Genomic DNA, 19,452 nt, shown 5'->3' on the forward strand with positions numbered 1-19,452 from the left:
TTTCTCACTTCTCTGATTAAATTTATTCTTTGGAATTCAGGGAAAGCCCAGGAGGCTAAAGTTTTTCTGCAAACAAGAGGCAGGCAGAGGCCATAGTCTTGGACGGTCTTTCCTGGGAAGGCCCCATAGGGTCCTTGCTGCTCGGTTGCAGGGGTATAACTTACAGGTCGTAAAATCCATGCGCTATAAGCACACAGTTCAACAATTGCTCCTTTAAAAATACCAGACTTTGTTTTTTAGAGTACTTTTAGGGTCACAGCAAAGCCGAGAGGAAGGCACAGGGGTTTCCCGTGTACCCCCCCGCCCCGAAGCGCACACGGCCCCCCAGCAACGATCCCACCAGACGGGACCTGCACCCACACCTTGTCATCCTCACCCAGAGTCCATAGTTGACGTGAGGGTTCACTCCTGGTGCTGTACACTCTGTGGGCTTAGATGAACGTATAATGACGCGTGTCCACCATCGAAGCATCGTCTAGAATAGTTTTCCTGCCCTAGAGGTCCTCCGCGCTCCACTGATTCATCCCCCGCCCCCGCCCCCCCAGCAGCCAGGCAGCCACCTTGAGGTGCTGATGCCGGGGCAGGAGCAGCTGTCTGCGCAGGTGCTGGCCCCCGCTGGAGGGAAGAAGCCTGGGTTCTGGGGCCCAGCACCCCAGAGGGGGTGCCGCTGGGGGGCGATGGTGGGAGGAGAGGCAGGGCAGGTGCAGGGGGTCTGCACACAGCACGGGGAGGCCGGCAGGCTGGAACAAGGGTGGTGTTGCTTTCTGGAAGCACCCTGCACTTCACACTCCTTCCTGGAGATGATTTAGTAAAAACCGCAGAGTGGAGGAGCGTGGGGTTGGAATCCCAGACTCTCGTCCCATTCCTCCCGACGGGAAGGACCGATGGGCACAGAATTCTGTTTAGCAAGGGTCCTCGTCACCACTGTCAGTTCTGAAGAAACACAGACATACACACACGCACACACACGTCCTTGCGCATGTGCACCCCTGCATCCCTCAGTGTTTATGGGGCGCCTGCTCCACGCCAGTCACCACGCGGAACGGTGTGCCCCTTCCCGGCGCTCACGATGCGGGAAGTTTAGGGGGACGGAAATAGCGGGACACCCGCGCTCTCCGCATCTGTCTCCAGGGCCTGGCGCACTTCTGCCCCGGGGTGACCGGGATGCACCCAGGAGCAGACCCAGTGGACCACTTGCCCACATCGGGGAGGGGACGCACAAGACGACAAGCAGGACGCAGGGGTCGCCTGGCAGCCTGCTGGGTGGGGGCAAACATAAAGAGGGAAAACAAGACGCACTTGAACTGGTGATTGAAGGTGATTGAAGTTAGGGAAGTTGGGGCCAGGAGGGCTCAGTGAGAGGCCAGGAGGAACTAAGTCTGGGTCAGCAGCTTTGTTCTGTAAACCACCAAACACGAAACATTTCAGGCTTCGGGAGCCATGTGGGCTTGGACGTGAGTCTTCAGCTCTGCCCTGAGGCTGTCTATAGACACGAGATGGGTGGGCCCCGATAGAGACTCACTGACATGCTGGGGAGAGGGGCCAGTTGGAGCGCCGACCCCTGGAATGAAGACCCGTGGGGTGGGGGCGGGGGGCAGAGGGAGGGAACTGCGAGGATATTCGAGTGAAGAGCAGTCTGAGTGAAAGAGGCAGCACGTGCAAAGGCCCTGGGGTGGGAGTGTGCAGCTGCATTTGAGGGACGGGCGCCAGCTGGCCAGCCGGGCAGAGAGGACAAGTGGGGACACAGGAGAGGGTCAGAGGAGTGTCGATGCAGGACGGACTTTGGCTTGTGTAATAGTAAACAGTGGGAAGGGAGGGCCGTGGAGAATTCCAAGGCCCAGTTCCTAATTGTCTTTTTGTGGTTACACCAAGTCTGCTTCTTGCCTGAGGCAGAAATAAGAGCCCGTTCTTCTTTTTTCCTACAAAGAGAGCTGGTCTTGAGTCAAAAGACAGACTCACTGGGGGAAGAAAATCCCCAGCTGATTGTCATGCCCCTGCCCGATCCAGACCCAGTGAGAGCGCAGGGCAGGTGCCCTGCCCAGCACCCAGCAGAGCGGGGCCAGGAGGGGTGGGGGAGGGCTGTGTCACCTGGGCCCCTGGTCTCCCTGGTCCAGCGGTGGCCTTGCCAGTGGGTGTCCCGTGACCTCCCAAGTCTGCCCTGGCTGCACCAGGGTGATCTTGGCTCTAATGGGGAGTGGGCATGCCCTTGGGGCCTGGGACCCCCACAGGTGGCCTCTGATCCTTACAAACTGAAGAGTGGGCACATCCTGGCATTTCTAATGAAGCTGAAGCTGAGTCCAAGGCGTATCAGCCTGCTGTTACAGTTTTTCTTTTTATTGAGGTTAGCGATCACGTGGGCAGGGGTGCAGCTCGACCAAGTCTTACCTGGGTGAACCACTGTGTCACCGCCCCCAGGTCGGGAGACAGAAGGTTTCCAGCCCCCAGAAGGTCCCGATTGTGCATCCCCCTCCCCAGCCCGATGGAGATACTATTCTGACTGCTCTCATCTTGCAGTGGTTTTGCTTGTTCCCAAACCTCCTATGAATGGCATAATTCAGCGCATGTTCTTCGGCGTCTGGTTTTTCGCTCAACAATAGCTTGTTGTTGTTTTCTAGTTCTATGTAGTGGTTCTCAAGAGTGTCATCTGGGGTCCCTGAGGGTCTCCCAGGCCCCTTCAGGGCGTCTGAGAGATCGGAAGGATTTTTTTTTTTTTTTGGCTTTGTTTGGGTCTTTGTTTCTGTGCGAGGGCTTTCTCTAGTTGCAGCGAGTGGGGGCCACTCTTCATCGCGGTGCACGGGCCTCTCACTGTTGCGGCCTCCCTTGTTGCGGAGCACAGGCTCCAGACGCGCAGGCTCATTAGTTGTGGCTCACAGGTCTAGTTGCTCCGTGGCACGTGGGATCTTCCCAGACCAGGGCTCGAACCCGTGTCCCCTGCATTGGCAGGCAGATTCTCAACCACTGCGCCAGCAGGGAAGCCCCCATCGGAAGGATTTTTGCAGTAAAAATGCTAGTGTGTTATCTGCACTCTCTGCCCTGGTTTTCCAGGGAGTGGGATAGAGTTTGCAGAGCCTGCGACATGAGGCTTCTCAAGACTGAACGAAGAAGACGTGAGAGCCCGGCTGCTCCAGTGCAGGCAGGGTGCAGAGACTCGCAGTCAGGCGAGCTGGCACCATCCTTCTCACTGTTTTTCTGTGTTGGGAAATATGGTTATTTTTATGGAGATATGTTATTTATGTAAGCACATGATGATTTATTATTGTTATTTTAAGTGAATTGATGAATACATGTTTTTGTGGGTTTTTTTAAATTTTGTCTTGTAGTAGGGATACTATTTTATTTTATTTATTTATTTATTTATTTTATTTATTTGGTTGTGTCGGATCTTAGCTGCGGCAGGTGGGCTCCTTAGTTGTGGCGTGCATGTGGGATCTAGTTCTCGGACCAGGGATCGAACCCAGGCCCCTTGTGTTGGGAGCGCAGAGTCTTACCCACTGCACCACCAGGGAAGTCCCAAATACACATTTTTGGATGTCAGATTTCCTTTCTCACCTGGTCAGAGTCATTGGATGTGACCGCAGAGATGAAGCTCCGTGTGCTCCTTGGAGACCACGGGGACCCTCACGTCTGAGCTGTGCTCCCTGGGGCCTCACTGCATGCGGGCCTCCCCCCACCCCCCGCCTTTGCTTACCCACTGTCCCGTGGTGAGCAGGCCACGTGGGGAGGGAGCATTAGACTACCCTACGGGCAACAGAAAGCCGGTGTCCAATTTTAAGCAGGAAGGGACACCCTTCCTTTAGATTGTTATTTACTTTTATTTTTAACTTAGACTTTTACTCCTCAGATAATGGTAGATTCACGTACAGTTGTACAAACTGATACAGAGAGAGCCCAGGTATCTTGTACCCAGTTTTCCCCAATGGGAACATCTTGTAAAATTGTCCTTCAGTATCACAACCCGGATAACGACATGGATGCAGTCAGATGCAGGACGTTTCCAGGACAGCAGGGTCCGTCCTGCGGCCCCATGATGGCCACACTCACTTCCCTGCACCCTGACCCCCTCCTTAACCCTCCCAGCAACCACCAACTGGTCTCCATTTCTGTAATTTGTCACTTCAAGAATGTCATATAAATGGAATCATACAACATCTAACCTTTCAGGCTTGGCGTTTTTCATCCAACGTAATTCTCTGGAGATTCATCCAGGTCACTGTGTGTGTCACTAGTTCTTCCCCCTTTATTGCTGAGCTGTGTTCTCCATTTGGACCTGCTGCTTTGTTTAATCATTTACCTGTTGAAGGACAGCTGAGTGGTTTCCAGTGTTTTGCCATAAACTTTGTTTATAAAGCTGTTATAAACATTCATGTACAGGTTTTTGTGTGAACATTTTGTGGGAGCATATCTCTGGGGAAAACGCCCGGGAGTGCAGTGGCTGGGTCATAAGGTAGTTGCATGTTTAGTTTTTTAAGAAATTGCCAGACTGTTCTCCAGAGTGGCTATACCGTTTTATGTTCCCCCCAGCTAAAGCCCACGCGCAGCAACGAAGACCCAACGCAGCCAAAAATAAATAAATAGATAGACAGATAGATGAAAAAAACCCCCCAAACTGGCCTGGCTGGGGTGGGAGGGTGGGTATGTGAGAGGTGGGGGAGGGAGGGGTGGCTGAACCTCTCAGACCCTGGTCTGTCCCTGGTGGCCACTGTGGATGGGCAGGGCTGGCCTGAGCTCCGTGGGCGGCTCCCAAGCCTGCTCAGGCCTCTCAGCTGACCACCTCCACGCCTCTGGCAGCAGGATGGCCACAGGGACCGAGCAGTCTGGACCAGCTGCTCCGACCTGGGTGGGGACTCCTGCCCTTTCTGCTGCCAGATTCATTGTCGGAAAGCAGAAGCAAACTCCAGCCTTTGGACACCCTCCTTCCTGACCTCAGGGTCAGCTGGTCATTTCCTGTTACCTAATCTCACTCCACACTCATTTTGTCAGCAGACAGACTACATGGTGGATTGCTGAGCTCCTGGCTGCTGCTTCTGCCCAGGGAGAGGTTGAGAGAGGAAGGAGGAACATTGTGTGTGTGAGAGAGAAAGAGAGTCAGGGAGGGAGGCCAGCAGAAGGCGGGCGTGGCTATGAGCACCTGGGTAGCCTCAGTTTCCTCATCTGTAAAGTGGAGCAATGTCTCCACCTTTAGAGGAAATCGGGGAGAACTGGAGAGTCTGTTGTTTAAAGGACTCAGCATATTTTAGGAGCCCAGTAAATATGTGCGATCATTTTTATCAGCAATAAACTGCTGAAATAGTACTTTATCTGTGGGGCATCGTCCTCGTGACCTAAGTACCCCGGAAGGTTCTGCTTCTGTAGGAATCTCTTGGCTTTTTATTTCACAGAGGAGGGATCAGGCCCCAGGAGGGAGACCTGAGAGCCCAGGCAGGGGGCAGGCGCCTGGGGAGACGCGGGCACAGTGAGGTGAGCCCAGGCTCGCCTCCACGGCTCATCAGCAGCTGGCATTTATTGAGCGCCAGCTGCATGCCGGGCTCTCTACAATAACCCCACACGGGAGTGATTATCTTTAGTTTTACTGCTGAGACACTGAGCTTGAGTGAGGGGAGTGACCGGGCCCGGCGATCCGGGCAGGGTTGGTGTTTGAGCCAAGGCCTGGGTGCTGTCCAGGGCCCTCCAGCTGGTCCGGCCCATCTGGGGGGTGGCCTTGGTCTAGGCCACCTGGCCAGTAGAGGTCTGGATACAGAGGCCTGGACTGCAGGGGCCCCGGCCCCATTCAGTCTGGCTGTCTGTCCAGCTGCAAGGCGCTGCCTCTCACCTTGGAGGGGTCTGGGGGGCTGGGTCCAGCTGGGCAGAGTCTGGTGGAGAGTCTGCTCCTCGGGGCCAGGTGGCCTTGTCCCTCAGCGTCCTGGCCCACTGCCTGGATGTTCCAGACCTGGTGGGCGGCTGAGAGTCTGAATGGGGTGGCGCGGGGGGAGGGGCCGGGAGCCAGGTCTGGGCTCGAGTTTGGAGGGAGATGGTGTGTGAGGGCTGGTTGGCCGCCAGCCACCAAGGACCGCCCACCCACTGGTGCAAACCTCAGAAAGGCGCTGGGGGGGGGGGTGCTTCCAGCTTTACCGCTGTCACTTGCTGTCACCACATCAATGAGTGCCCCCGTCTTGTGTGTCCTGCCCCTGCAGCCCACCTTCCTGTCCCCCGTGTTGGAATTTTGGCTTCTCTACTCCTTTCCTGACATTCAGCACATGTCATTGGGCCGCCCCAGGCCGTGGAAGCTTCTGTGTGATTATGACTGCTGTCTGTTACAGAAAACTTAGCGATGCTCTGGACGGCTGTCCCTAGGGATGGGTTGCAGGCCCAGTTAAATGCCGCCCAGAGCAGCCAGGTCTCCTCCAGTCTGTCTGTGTGGGCAAAGCGATGGTTCCAGAACACAAATCTGCTCACACACCTCCTGCTTAGAATCGTTGACGGTTCCCATTGTCATGCAAGGAAAGTCTGAAATCTGCCCCGTGTCCCTCGGATGTCTGTGCTCTGCTGACCGCCACCTTGGTCCCCGGACCCTGCCCTACTCCCCAGCGCTGACCCCAGCCCGACCTCTGCACAGGCTGCTCCCCGTGCCTGGAACACCCATCCTCACCCAGCACCTTTCACGAAGGGGGGTTAACTCCCACCCATCCTGCAAGACTGAGCCTCAGCGGCCCCAAGTCTGGGTGAGACCCAGACTTGGGGCCTCACCCAGTTGGACGGTCGCCCCGCGCCCAAGCCTGTTTCCCAGCTCAAGATGCCAGGCTGTCTCTGTGCTGTGGGAATCAGTGAAGGCAGCTCTTGGCAAGACATCGTGACCCTAAATTGCTAAGCAGGTGTCGGATGGTTGTTCTATTATGAAAATTATTTCAGGAAGCCAGGGATGAATTGATGCTGGGGGCTCCGAGTCCCTAGCCTCGGGACTTTCCTGCTGCGATGGGAAGTCCCTGGCAGCTGGCAGGAGAGGGAGTGGAGCCAGGGTCAGGGTCAGGGTCCTAGGCAGCCACAGTGGGCCTGGCCCCGCCAACGCCTGCACTGTGTCCTGCCCAGCATAGGGTTCAGGGCTGGCCTGGGTGCCCCTCTGCTGACTGCCCCCCACCAGCTCTGAACACAGAGGTGGAAACTACACACCATGTGTAACCATGGCCAGCGGTGGGAGGGGAGGCGTGGAGGGGGCCTTTCAATACCAGCGGCTGTCTCAGGGCAGGGTGGGGGCCACCTTGATGGGCGGGGACTGGTGGCTCTGGGAGGGACCATCCAGGAAGTAGAAACCTTGTTTTCTCTCCACAAAAGCAGGAATTCCACACCATGCTTGGCTTCACCTTGGTCTTTATTCGAAGCTAGAAGGTGGCAGCCAAACAGGGCACCTCCCTCCAGCTCTGTCATCCCACGGCTCCAGCACCCGGTCCTCCTCCCCCGACGGCGGCCCGACCGGGTCTCTGATGCTCCCACGAGGCGGCCTGGCACAGACGCGCCTTGGTGAGGCCTGGGTGAGAGCAGGGGTGGAGGGTCCTGGGCATGAAGGCAGCTAAGTCCGGGGCTCAGCACAACCTGACAGCACCCAGAGGCCTGTGGCTCGACAGGACGGTGGCCTCCTGGGCCCAGTGAGAGAGCGCTGCGGGGCAGGGACTGGGGGTTGGGACCGCAGGCGGGGGTCCCGCGTGCCCCGCCCCCCCGCCCTCCCCTCCTTCACCTCTCCGGTCTCCCTGCCAGAAACGTTGTCCTCCCACCCGCCACACCTTTGCCTGCTACTCTGTTCATCCTAAAGGCCCGACCTCCCCACGTGTCCAGACCCAAGTGCCCTGCCTTTGCTCTGTGCTCACAGCCGCCTCTCCCCACAGCCCTCGGCAGAGAGCATATCACTCAGGACTCGACTAGTGACCCTTCTTCCTCCCCCACTCGACTGGAGGCACCCCAAGTGTTCAGCAGCCTGCACTCAGGGCCTGTGTCCTGCCAGGTGTAATGTGCTCAGTAAATACCTGTCCTCTGGACGGAGAAGCGTAAGGACGGATGACTGGATGGGCAGACAACGCTGGAGGCTGATGGATGAGAAGATGGACGGATACAGGGGTGACTGGATGGCTAGGTGGGCGGACTGACGGCCTGGGTCGGGATTCCAGCACGTCACTCACAGCTGTGTGACCTTGGAAAGAGACTTAACCTCTCTGGCCTCAGTTTCGTCATCTGTAAAATGAGAGTGAAACAGTACCTCCTCATAGGTTGTGAGGTTGAGGGTGAGTTCGTGTGCCTGTGGGTACGAGTGTGTGTGTGTCCCTGTGGGACTGTGAGCTCGAGTGTAAGTGTGCACGAGCGTGAAGGCCTTGGTGCACACACGAATGTGTTTGCTAAGCATTCATGAGTGAGCCTATGCATGTGTGTGGAGGTTCGTGTGCAGTTGTGAGTCTAAGTGTGGCGTGTTCATGTGTGTGCATGATTGGGGTCCACAGGCGAGGGAGGGCAGTGAAGGCACGTGTGCGCAGCGCGGGTGAAGGGGAGTGTGCCGACTGCGTGTGTGTGAATTGACGTGAAGGGCACGTGTGACGGTGTGTGTGCACATGTATGTGTGTGTGCACGTATATGTGTGCGTGCATGTGCACCGGGGTCGGTGAAGCAGCTCCTGCCTGCATCCGGGGACCCCGGCTGGAGACTGGATTTTTGGCTCCACCCCAGCCCCCTCCTCCCAGCCCAGAAGCTGGAACAGAGGTCAGGAGGTCAGGGGCTGGAGCCAGGCCACCAGGGGCCTGTCCCACAGTGGGACATGTGCCCTGAGGGCCGGGTGCCCAGGGAGTGTTGCTGGGGGAAGGCTGGGTGCCCGTCTGCTTTACCACATCTCTGCCTGGCGATGAGAAAACGGAGACGCCCAGAGGTCGGTCCCTTCCCGGGTCTCACGCTGGGACAGGGCAGGGGTCGGAGTGCACGTGAGTCTGGCGCCCAGGCTCTCTCCCCGCATCTGTCTGCCAGGGATGTGAGGCCATGTGACCGAGAAAACCCACTTGGCCTCGAAGGAGAGCAGTGGACACGGCCCTGATCCCCGCCCCCCGACCCCGCCCAGTGAGGCTTTGCTCTCAACCCCTTGAGGGCTCGAGTCTGCTTTGATTAAGAGGCCCTCTGGTCCCCGGGAAGCAAGACCCAGCCCGGGCTGCAGGGGCATCCCCGCCTGCTGAGGGTGGTCTCGCCTGACCGCCTCCAGGGTAGGAGTCCAACCCCACCCCCCTGCATCCTGGTTTAAGAATAACTCTTAGCCCCGGGCAAGTGGCTTTCGGTATGTAATCGTGACCCCTCAGAGCTCAGAGAAGTGAAAGGCAGCACCTGGGGCCCGGCTCGTAGGGGTCAGCTGGGAGTTGAGCCGGATCAGCCCGGCTCCAGAGCCCGGCACGGGTCAGGTCCACAAGCCACAGGCCACCTGAGGGCAAGATCACGTCCAGGCGGGAGGGACGGGCCCTGAGCTGGGCCTGCGAGGGTCTCAGGAAGGATGGGGGCCCCACTGCAGGCACAGGGAGCACTGGGCAAAGGTGTGGAGGTGGGGGAGGGAGGGCTGCCGAGGAAGGTTCAGGCAGACCAGACACTTTGGCTTTCGACCCGATGGGAGTAGAGGGAGCCATGGCAGGTGTGTGAGCAGCGAGGGGTCCGCTGTGCTCAGGGCTCTGGGCTGGCCGCGAACTGGGGGGCGGATGGCAGGAGCCCAGGTGAGAGGCAGTTAGAAGGGCCAGGGGTAACCGTCACAAGCTTGAAGGAGGGTGAAGGTCACTGGGGGAGGAAGACACCAGGGGACATGCAGCCGACGTCAGAACAGCCCAGGGTGCTGAGGAAAGCTGCAGCTGGGACAGCCTGAGGGAGGGACGTGCAGGCCACAGGCAGTGGAGTGGCATCACGGGCCCCACACCTGGCAGGTGCCCACTACAGAGACCATCCATGGGAGGAAGGAGGCCATCGTGGCTCTAGGTCAGCACAGGTCATGCTCTCTCCCCGTTCCCACAGCTCTGCCTTCTGTACCCCCTGCCCGGTGGCCCCGGAAGAACCCCGCGGAAGCAGTGCCAGCCTAGTCCCGTGTCTACCGCGCACCCATATGGCTTCCTCTCCATCCACCCTCCCCCTCCCTGTCCTTATCTTTCCCTCCCGTCTCCATGGCGACTCACCACCCCGGCTTGCCTGCATCCCAGCCTCTGCCAGGGATTCTGGGCCCGGCTCTGTCCCTCCCTCCGGAGCCCTGGTTCCCGCAGTCCTGTCTCCTCCCCCTGGGGTGAGTCTAGAGGCAGCCTCCTCTTTCCCGACTGTCACATCCATTTTCCAGCCCTGCCGACTTGTGTCGTCTGGGGAGACCACCCCCCAGCCTCCACTGGCCACAGCTCCGCCAGCCCTTCCGGGAGGAAAGCCATCCTCAGCGCCGCCAAATCTCTCCTGGGTGTCCTCCCTGCTCCCGGACCCTCTCCCCACGCCAGCCTCCCATGCCGAGGTCTGCCTTGTCAGTCATTTCTTTTTGTCACCGGCTTGGCAAACAGGCGAGTCTTTGGTCCTGAGACCTGGGGGTGGGGACTGGGTCTGCAGAGGGAGGATGGGGGCGCCTGGAATCCAGGATGAAGATAGAAGTCTGGATTCCCTTCTAAATAACATTTTTGGGATTTTTTTTCTCCCCAATTTTCTCTCCAAGGAGAGAAAACAGAGCTTCATGGGCAACAGCAGCAACAGTTGGTAAGTGGCAGGGCCTGGTGGCCGGACTGGGGCCTGGAGGCCTGTCCCAGGGGAGGGAGCACGAGGCTGGGTCCGCCAGGCTGTGGAGGGAGGGACAGGAAAACCAGGTGGGTGCTGCAGCGAGGCAGATGCCAGCTCAGAGCTGGAATCTTCCGAGAGCCGCATGCTGCCCCACGGGAGGCCTCTCCTTATGGTCCCCGCTGCCCGAGGGAGGTAGTAGAAGGGATCCCCTTGGGGTCTGGAGAGGTCAGTGACCCGTGGAGGGACACCCCCCCCCCTCCTCGCAGCAGGAGGCCATGGGGGAGGATTTCCGTGGGCGTCTGTGCCAGGCTCCGGGCAGGGTGCACCATCTTCTCTGTTCACTCCATCCTTCCCTCTTGGACCATTAGAAACGGGGCAGACCCGGGCGGGAACTTGCCCAAGACGGCTCCCTCCAGGCTTCCCCGTCTCAGGCTCCCTCTGACTGCTGCCCTGGGGTCCCCGTGCCCCGCACACCGCCCCCAGGTCCCACGCACCGTTCCCCAAGTTGGACCTGGGGCTGGGGTCCCGGCCTGTGGCGCCCCGGGAGCCGCCCGCCTGCTCCATCTGCCTGGAGAGGCCGCGCGAGCCCATCTCTCTGGACTGCGGCCACGACTTCTGCCCGCGGTGCTTCAGCACCCACCGTGTCCCCGGCTGCGGGCCGCCCTGCTGCCCCGAGTGCCGCAAGACCTGCAAGCAGAAGAAGGGCCTCCGGGGCCTGGGGGAGAGGATGAGGCTCCTGCCAAGGAGGCCACTGCCCACCGCGCTGCAGGTGCACAGGCCTCCTCCCGGCCGGCCAGGAGCTTTGACCTCACACTGGGATGTCAGGGAGGGAGGTGGAGCTCGGGTGGACGCTCCCCAGCCTGGGTGCTCAGGGAGCCCTGTCTCCGGGCCCAGGAGACCTGCGCGGTGAGGGCCCAGCCGCTGCTGCTGGTGCGTGTCAACGCCTCCGGGGGCCTCATCCTGAGGATGGGGGCCATCAACCGCTGCCTGAAGCACCCGCTGGCCAGGGACACCCCCGTCTGCCTCCTTGCTGTCCTGGGAGAGCGGTACTCGGGGAAGACCTTCCTCCTAAACCACCTGCTTCAGGGCCTGCCCGGCCTGGTGAGGGCGGGGCTGGGCCGGGCCGGGCCGGGGGCTGGGGACAGGGGCAGGGACCCAACCTGGCTTGGGGAGGGGAGGGGGCCAGATGGGCCAACAGATGCTTTGCTTCTCTGCCCCACAGGAGCCCGGCGAGGGCGGCTGGCCGAGGGGAGGGTGCTCCGGGCAGGGCTTCCGGTGGGGAGCCAACAGCCTCACCAGGGGCCTCTGGATGTGGAGCCATCCCTTCCTGCTGGGGAAGGAGGGGAGGAAGGTGAGGGGGGAAGGGGCGGAGGAGTCCGGACCGGCTCACAGAGAAGGGAATCAGGCAGGAAATCTCTGGGGGCGGGCAGAGGCACCTGGGGGGCACGGCAGGCTGACCCCTCAGTGTGCACCCCTGCCTCCACACAGGTGGCCGTGTTCCTGGTGGACACGGGAGACGCCATGAGCCCTGAACTGAGCAGGGAAACGAGGACCCGGCTCTGCGCCCTCACCTCCATGCTGAGCTCCTACCAGGTGAGGCCCCCCAGCCCCTCTGCCTGCCCTGCTCCACTCTCGCCACCCACACTAGGGCCATCCCAGCCAGGTCTGGCCCTCCAAGCCCCGGTGACCATCCCCTTTATCCAGGAGGCTCCTGTGTCTGGGGTCCCCGCAGGTTCTGGGGGTGCCCCTGCAAGGGGGTGCCCCCAGTCAGTGTGAAGGTCCTAAAGGTGGGTCGGAGGTCCCTGGGGCAGCTGAAGGTCTGTGGACCGTTCCCCTGCCTGCCCCCCACCCCTCGGGCCAGGCCAGCCCTGCCCTGCAGGCTGCGGGGGGACCCTCGGGCTGGTCCCTCGCACATCCTGAGCCCCACGGTCTGCCTGGGGATCCTTCCTCACCGGGGTCTTCCCAGTGTCTCTTTGCCTTCACAGACCCTCTTCCACCTTGTTCTCCTTGGTTCCAGATCCTCACGGCCTTCCAGGAGCTGAAGGATACAGACCTGGAATATCTGGAGGTGAGGAGACAGCTGCTCTTGGGGCTGCACCCTGTCCCTGCCCTGCCCATGAGGCCAGGGGTGCCTTTCAGCTCTGGCCCAGGATTTTGTGACTTGGAGCAGGATTGGGGGTTGGGGGCAGAGGGTAAACCAGGAGGTGCCTGGTTGGGGAGAGGTAGGAGGGTCCTGGGGCCAGGAGCCGGGAGGGTGTCCTCCAGTGGCCCAGGGGGAGGGGAGGCACAATGCTTGGAGTGGCCCAGCCATGACCCCTGTGCCCTGTCCCCAGATGTTTGTCCACGTGGCCGAGGTGATGGGCAGGCATTATGGGATGGTGCCAATCCAGGTGAGATGCCCATTTCTGGACTTGTCACCCCAGACTCCGACACCCCGGCTGCTGCTATCAGCACCCCTTCTCTTCCAGCACCTGGACCTCTTAGTTCGTGACTCATCCCACCCCAGCAAGGCGGGGCAGGGGCATGTAGGCAACATCATCAAGGTGAGGGAGGGGATGGGGCGGAGGTGTAGACGGGGCAGAAGGTCAGTTAGCCGGGGAGGGGTCCTGTCAGCGAGCCCGCTCAGAGCACATCCCCACTCCTCTCTAGAAGTCGTGCGGCAAATACCCCAAGGTTCAGGGGCTACTCCAAGGAAGGCGAGCCCGCTGCTGCCTCCTGCCAGCTCCCAGGAGGCAGTGGGCAAGCAAAGGCCACGGAAGCCCGGGAGGTGAGTGTCCCAGGAGCAAAGCCTCCCCGACCTGCCCTCTTCCTCCCCCTCCTCCCCTCCCCCTCCCCCATTCCTCTCCTCCCCCTCCTCCTCCCCCTCCTCCTCCCCTCCTCCTCCCCCTCCTCCTCCCCTCCCCCTCCTCCCCCTCCTCCTCTCCTCCCCCTCCCTCTCCTCCCCCCTCCTCCTCCCCCTCCTCCTCCTTCTCTCCCAACACCCCTTTCTCTTCCTGAAGCCGGTCCTGCTTACCAGGCACCTCTGCATGAGGACTCTCTTCCTCAGGCACAGATGATGATGATGGCCACCTCCGCGCCTACGTGGCCGATGTGCTGAGCGCAGCCCCCCTGCACGCCAAGAGCCGCTGCCAGGGCTACTGGAGCGAGGGGCGCCCAGCGGCCAGGGGGGACAGACGCCTGCTCACGGGGCAGCAGCTGGCTCAGGAAATCAAGGTGTGAAAGCTCCCTGGAGCCCCAGGAGACCCGCTGGCCCCCGCACCCCCTGACCCCCCGACGCTGTCTCCGCAGAACCTCTCGGGCTGGATGGGCAGGACGGGGCCTGGGTTCGCCTCTCCGGATGAGGTACGGGGCTATGGGGAGGACGCGGGTGGGAGGCGAGCCGGGCTCCCCGAGATGGAGCGGGGGACCCGGCAGCGCCCAGTGGGGGAAAGGAGGGAGGCAGCCGGGTTTTGCCGTGGACAGATGGCTGCCCAGCTGCACGACCTTCGGACGGTGGAAGCTGCCAAGAAGGAGTTTGAGGAGTACTTGCGGCAGCAGGTGAGCTTCGGACCCGGGAGGCCAGGCGTCCTGCAGGAGAGGGGCCGGTCTTTGGGCGGTTTTGGGGGGGGGGGGCGGCGTCCGGTGGGAGGCACCTGGGCTCCAGGTCAGGGCCCCTTCTTTCTCGTCCATCACAGGACGTGGCCACCAAGCGCATATTCTCTGCGCTCCGGGTGCTACCAGACACCATGCGGAACCTCCTGTCAGCCCAGAAGGACGCGCTCCTGGCTCGGCACGGGGCGGCCTTGCTATGCACGGGGAGGGAGCAGACCTTAGAGGCCCTGGAGGCCGAGCTGCAGGCCGAGGCCAAGGCCTTCATGGACTCCTACACCGTGCGCTTCTGCGGCCACCTGGCCGCTGTGGGCGGCGCCGTGGGCGCGGGGCTCATGGGCCTGGCGGGGGGCGTGGTGGGCGCCGGCATGGCCGCCGCGGCGCTGGCCGCAGAAGCTGGGATGGTGGCCGCAGGAGCTGCAGTGGGGGCCACGGGGGCGGCCGTGGTCGGGGGAGGCGTGGGTGCCGGGTTGGCGGCCACGGTGGGCTGCATGGAGAGGGAGGAGGACGAGAGAGTGCAAGAGGGGGACCGGGAGCCCCTGCTGCAGGAGGAGTGACCGCCCGCCAGATGCTCCAGGGAAGGAGAGCTGCCGGGGGGAGGGGAGGGATGGGGGCCGCTGTTCCAAGGGCCCCTGTGTGCCACACCACCCTGGTTGAACGACCCATCTGGGTGGTGACCGGTGACCGAGAATCGAGGAGGCCTCAGGGCCGGCGGCAGAGTGTGAACCTGAACAGAGTCTGGGGCTGTTTCTGTTGCAGACGACTGCTAAGCTGCCTCTCTTCCCAGATAAACTGGGCCCCAGAGTCTCCCGCCAAGACTGTGGCCCACCCTCCCCGCCCTGGCTTATTTCCCGGGATGGTAGGGGTGCTGAGCAGGCGCCATTCTGGAAGTCTCCCCTTCAGAGATGGGAGCAGCCCCAGGACGGGTGACCTAGGTGTTCAAGATTGGAAGCCCTGATAGGAGGCTGGGGAAGGAACAGGAGGGGCCACCGGGCAAAGCCAAAGAGTCCGGGTGGTGCACGGTGGCCTAACCCCCCGAGTGGAGACTCTTTCCAAAGCTACCCCAGCAGGACGGGGGCCACCCCCTTCTCCCGCAGCCCCGGGGAGCCCACATGTGCACCGGGAATGGAGTTCCCTTACGTGTCCCTCGTGGTTGTGCCCTTTGTCCAGCCTGGTCAGTGCCCAAGTTCTTTGTGGAATGCCATCCCAGCAACGGGTCAAAAGCCAAAGAAAAACACCTGTAGTTGCATTCTGAGCTACATCGACAGCCCTCATAGCAGATCCTATGAAAGTCCTGGGGGGACACATGCATGGAACATGCCCACCCCCCTCAGCCTAGGGGAGACACCTCTGTCCATGTTAGCAGGAGACCTGGATGCAGCCCCCAGGAGGACAGGAAAGCCCCACAAGGAAGGCTTCTAGGCTATTAAACTGCAAAGGATTAATGGGCGCATCATACGAAAAATAAAATGTGTGTGCTTGAGTGTCAGCTTCCCAGTAAATCATTGAAACATCTCCTGAATCAGCCTACATGGGGCTTTGGGGTCGGGGACGGTGAGCCAAGGCGCTCCATGACGGGGACCTGTGGACAGGAAGAGGGACTGAAATTCCAGAGATGTGGGATCCGAGGGCAGGAGGGCTCAGGCCAGAGGCTGAGGGCGTGGCCATCTGCTCAGGCTTGTCCACCAGGACTTGGGGTCCTGCTCCCCTGGTCTCTCCTGCCTCAGCTGACCCTGTGAGAGGTTGCCACCTGGCATCTGTCCCAGCAGAAGGAGAGAGTGGAGGTTGTTGGGGGGTGGCTGGGGAGCCGAAAGCAGGAGGAGCCCGGACTGCTCCCATGGGCTAGCAGCTGGGCAAGCACCCCAGGTCGCCGTCTCAGCATTACAGACGCAAACCCAGGGAGGGGGAGTCTCAGCTCGTGCTCCCCAGCTGGCTGATGGCAGACGGGGAGCCTCGAACTCCTGATCCCCCAGATGGTGTCCCCCTCAGGGTCAGTTGTGCTGAAATTGAGACGCTCCCCTCCAGGTACACTCTGGGAAGCAGTGTTGGGAGACAGAGGCAGAAGGACGTGGTCTGGGACACACGGGTCAACAGTAGAAGCTGCAGCCCGCAAGCTGGGGACAAAATAACGATGCAGAGAAATCCCAGAGCCAGGCTGGGGATGGGTGGGGTGGAGACGGAGGACTGACGGTGACTGTTGAACTTCTGGGGTTGGGGTTAGAGGTGGGGACAGGGCCCAGACTTTGTGTGTTTGTCAAGAAAGGTTTTCTGGAAGCATCTCTCTGGGTTGTTCCCTTGCCATCTGGCAGACACATGAGCTATACAAGCTCCCAGACTTTGGGGCTGGCAGGCTCAGGAATGTGGCAGAGCCTCAGAGGAGTCAGGGAGGGAGGGTGCTGTCTAGCTAGAACCCGCACCCCGCCCCCACTGCCAGCGCTGGATGGGACTGCAGTGCGCTGCTTGCCCTGCTCTTTGGACAGAAGGGGAGACGGGCCCAGCGGGCGAGTGCTCTGCGGAGGCCAGATGAGTCGTATTAAGTCGTACTTGTCCTGTGCCTTATAGCTCTCAAAGCATCTTCCCAAACAGCATCTCCCTAAAGCCTGGAAACCACCCCGTGCAGTACATCGAGTATCCGTTTTTAACAGAAGCTCAGAGAAATGATGTATCTCCATTGAAAAAAACTAGTCAGGGGTGAGCTGGGACTTGAACACACGGTCTCTGATGCCAAATTTCTTGCTCAGGTGAGCCTTCACCCCACAGCCTCCCAGATCCCGAGAAAAGGCCTCTGGGTCCCAAACCTGATGTTTCCGACACTGGTTCTGTAGTTCACGAGAGCCCAGGTGACTGTGCCGAGGCCTTGCAGCCTGGCTGGTGGCTCTCCTCTCTGGCGAAGGTCACCAACTCCAAGGTCCCGGTTAGAGATCTGGTGACTTAGCCTGCAGTTCCTGCTTCTGAGGCCTCTGTGACACTGACAATGGCAGTGACACGACGCAAGGGAAGCTGCATCCTTAGCCCCGCCATGGGCTGAAGTGTATCACCCCTGCCCCCTTCCCCCCACCGCCATGCCCCAGTTCATATGTTGAAATCCTAGTGCCCAATGTGATGGGACTGGGGGTGGGACCTTTGGGAGGTAATTAGGTCTTGAGGGTGCAGCCCTCGTGTATGGGATTAGTGGCCTTGTTAGAGATTAGAGACCCCACAGAGCCCACTACCCTCTTCCACGTGTGAGGACCCAGCCGGCTATGCACCAGAAAGTGGGCCCTCACCAGCCACTATAGTGCGTCTGCTGGCCCCATAATCTTGGAGTTCCAACCTCCTGAACCATGAGAAATAAATGTTGTTGTTTACAAGCTGCCCCATCTGTGGATTTTGTTACAGCAGCCCCTGACAGAGGGAGAATTTACAAATAGTTTTCTCTAGGAAAAGTCCTAAGAAAAAGGAGGGGGGAGAAAAGACCTCTTTCCTTTTAATAACAAGGGAAAATTCAATCTTATTTTTATTTACCCTCACAATTTTCCCTTTTGTTGCTATTTTATTTTATAAATTTATTTATTTATTTGTTTGTTTGTTTGCTTTTGGCTGCGTTGGGTCTTTGTTGCTGCACACGGGCTTTTTCTAGTTGTGTCGAGCGGGGGCTACTCTTCGTTGAGGTGCGCAGGCTTCTCATTGCGGTGGCTTCTCTTGTTGCAGAGCAGGGGCTCTAGGCACGCAGGCTTCAGTAGTTGTGGCTCACGGGCTCTAGAGCGCAGGCTCAGTAGTTGTGACGCACAGGCTTAGTTGCTCCGTGGCATGTGGGGTCTTCCTGGACCAGGGCTTGAACCCATGTCCCCTGCATTGGCAGGTTGATTCCTGACCACTGCACCACCAGGGAAGCCCTTGTTGCTATTTTATAGTAGTGTGATAGGCTGGGACCTGGGACTCTACTGGAGAGCTTGCACCTGGATAAACATCTCCTGGAGCAGCAGATACAGAGGATCTACACTGGACTAAAAATAACTGTGTGGGGCTTCCCTGGTGGCGCAGTGGTTGGGGGTCCGCCTGGCGAAGCAGGGGACACGGGCTCATGCCCTGGCCCGGGAGGATCCCACATGCCGCGGAGCGGCTGGGCCTGTGAGCCATGGCCGCTGAGCCTGCGCGTCCGGAGCCTGTGCTGCGCAACGGGAGAGGCCGCAGCGGTGAGAAGCCCGCGTACCGCCAAAAAAAACAAAACAAAACAAAACAAAAAAAAACTGTGTGCATGCTCAGCTGGGGGCAATTCTGAGCAATAAGATACAAAAAGGCCACAAGCCAACTGCCAGTGCTGAGGTGCTGGGAGCAAAAGCAGGGAACTGCGCGTGCCCCCTGCACACGGCACCAGCAAGGGGGTGGGCAGACCACCTGAGCCGCCCCTCCAGCCCCTCACACCAGCCCGCCCCTGCCCCCCACCCCATTTAAGGGACCAGCCCGCCCACCTAAGGAGCAGCACCTGTTACTTGTTCTCACTCCCTCCTGCTGCAGCACAAGCCCCAGTAAAGCCTTGTCTGAGTTCCTGGTCTGGCTGCTTATCAATTTCTATTGATTAAAGAGTCCAAGGACCCGGGTCAGTATTATACTTTGTGATGACTCTGGCGGGAAGTCCTTGGGGCCTTTTACAGCCCCCCCAGGAGAGGATGTAGGCCCCTTCGGGGCCACCGAACGCAGCTTCCCTGCAGGTGACGAGCACCGGCCTAGACCTCTTGCTTCAGCTTCTCCGCGTTTGGTAAGTCTGCCTTCGTCGCCCTGAGGGTCTCAGCACCCTTGCTCAGGCATTGCTTGCCCCTCGCCTTGGTCCTTTCCCTCTCCTGATCTCTCTACTTCTCTTTTTCTCTCTGCCCTCTCCTACTTCTGTCCTCTCCTTCCGAGGGAGTGGACGTTGTGCAGCTACAGCATGCCTCCTCTCAGCTGTGAGACCTGCTCCTGGCTGGCAGCAGTCACCTTGACAGGTGAGAAACAGGTGGGAGATGTACAACTGGCTGGTTTCGGGTCTGGGGCACCCCAGGGGACAGTGGACAGGGTGCTTGGCGGTTTCTGGATGCAGGTTGACTGGTGCCTGAATAGACACCTGCAGGGGCGGGTTGAAAAGGTAACCTCTGTCTCTCTCTCTTTCTCTTTTTCTCCTCTCTT

The 19,452-nt window shown here is 59.9% G+C and overlaps 1 protein-coding gene across 2 annotated transcripts; it reads left to right on the forward strand.

Moving 5' to 3' along the window:
• Nucleotides 1–10,047: 10,047 nt before the first annotated feature.
• On the forward strand, nucleotides 10,048–14,867 carry RNF112 (ring finger protein 112; the record flags this gene model as incomplete). Of its 2 annotated transcripts, XM_079724969.1 has the most annotated exons (15): nucleotides 10,048–10,252; nucleotides 10,359–10,511; nucleotides 10,661–10,701; nucleotides 11,206–11,491; nucleotides 11,617–11,823; nucleotides 11,945–12,073; nucleotides 12,211–12,315; nucleotides 12,740–12,790; nucleotides 13,056–13,112; nucleotides 13,191–13,265; nucleotides 13,372–13,489; nucleotides 13,769–13,935; nucleotides 14,011–14,064; nucleotides 14,185–14,259; nucleotides 14,397–14,867. In XM_079724969.1, 15 exons carry the CDS (start codon nucleotides 10,079–10,081, stop codon nucleotides 14,865–14,867), a joined length of 2,163 nt encoding a protein of 720 aa, XP_079581095.1. The 2 variants fall into 2 exon arrangements, with proteins under 2 accessions (XP_079581095.1, XP_079581094.1); XM_079724968.1 differs by lacking the exon at nucleotides 10,048–10,252 and having other exon boundaries at nucleotides 10,458–10,511; nucleotides 13,372–13,495.
• Between the last annotated feature and the right edge of the window lie 4,585 nt (nucleotides 14,868–19,452).

This window comes from Hyperoodon ampullatus, assembly GCF_949752795.1.
Source record: "Hyperoodon ampullatus genome assembly, chromosome: 19".
NCBI classification, from domain to species: domain Eukaryota; kingdom Metazoa; phylum Chordata; class Mammalia; order Artiodactyla; family Ziphiidae; genus Hyperoodon; species Hyperoodon ampullatus.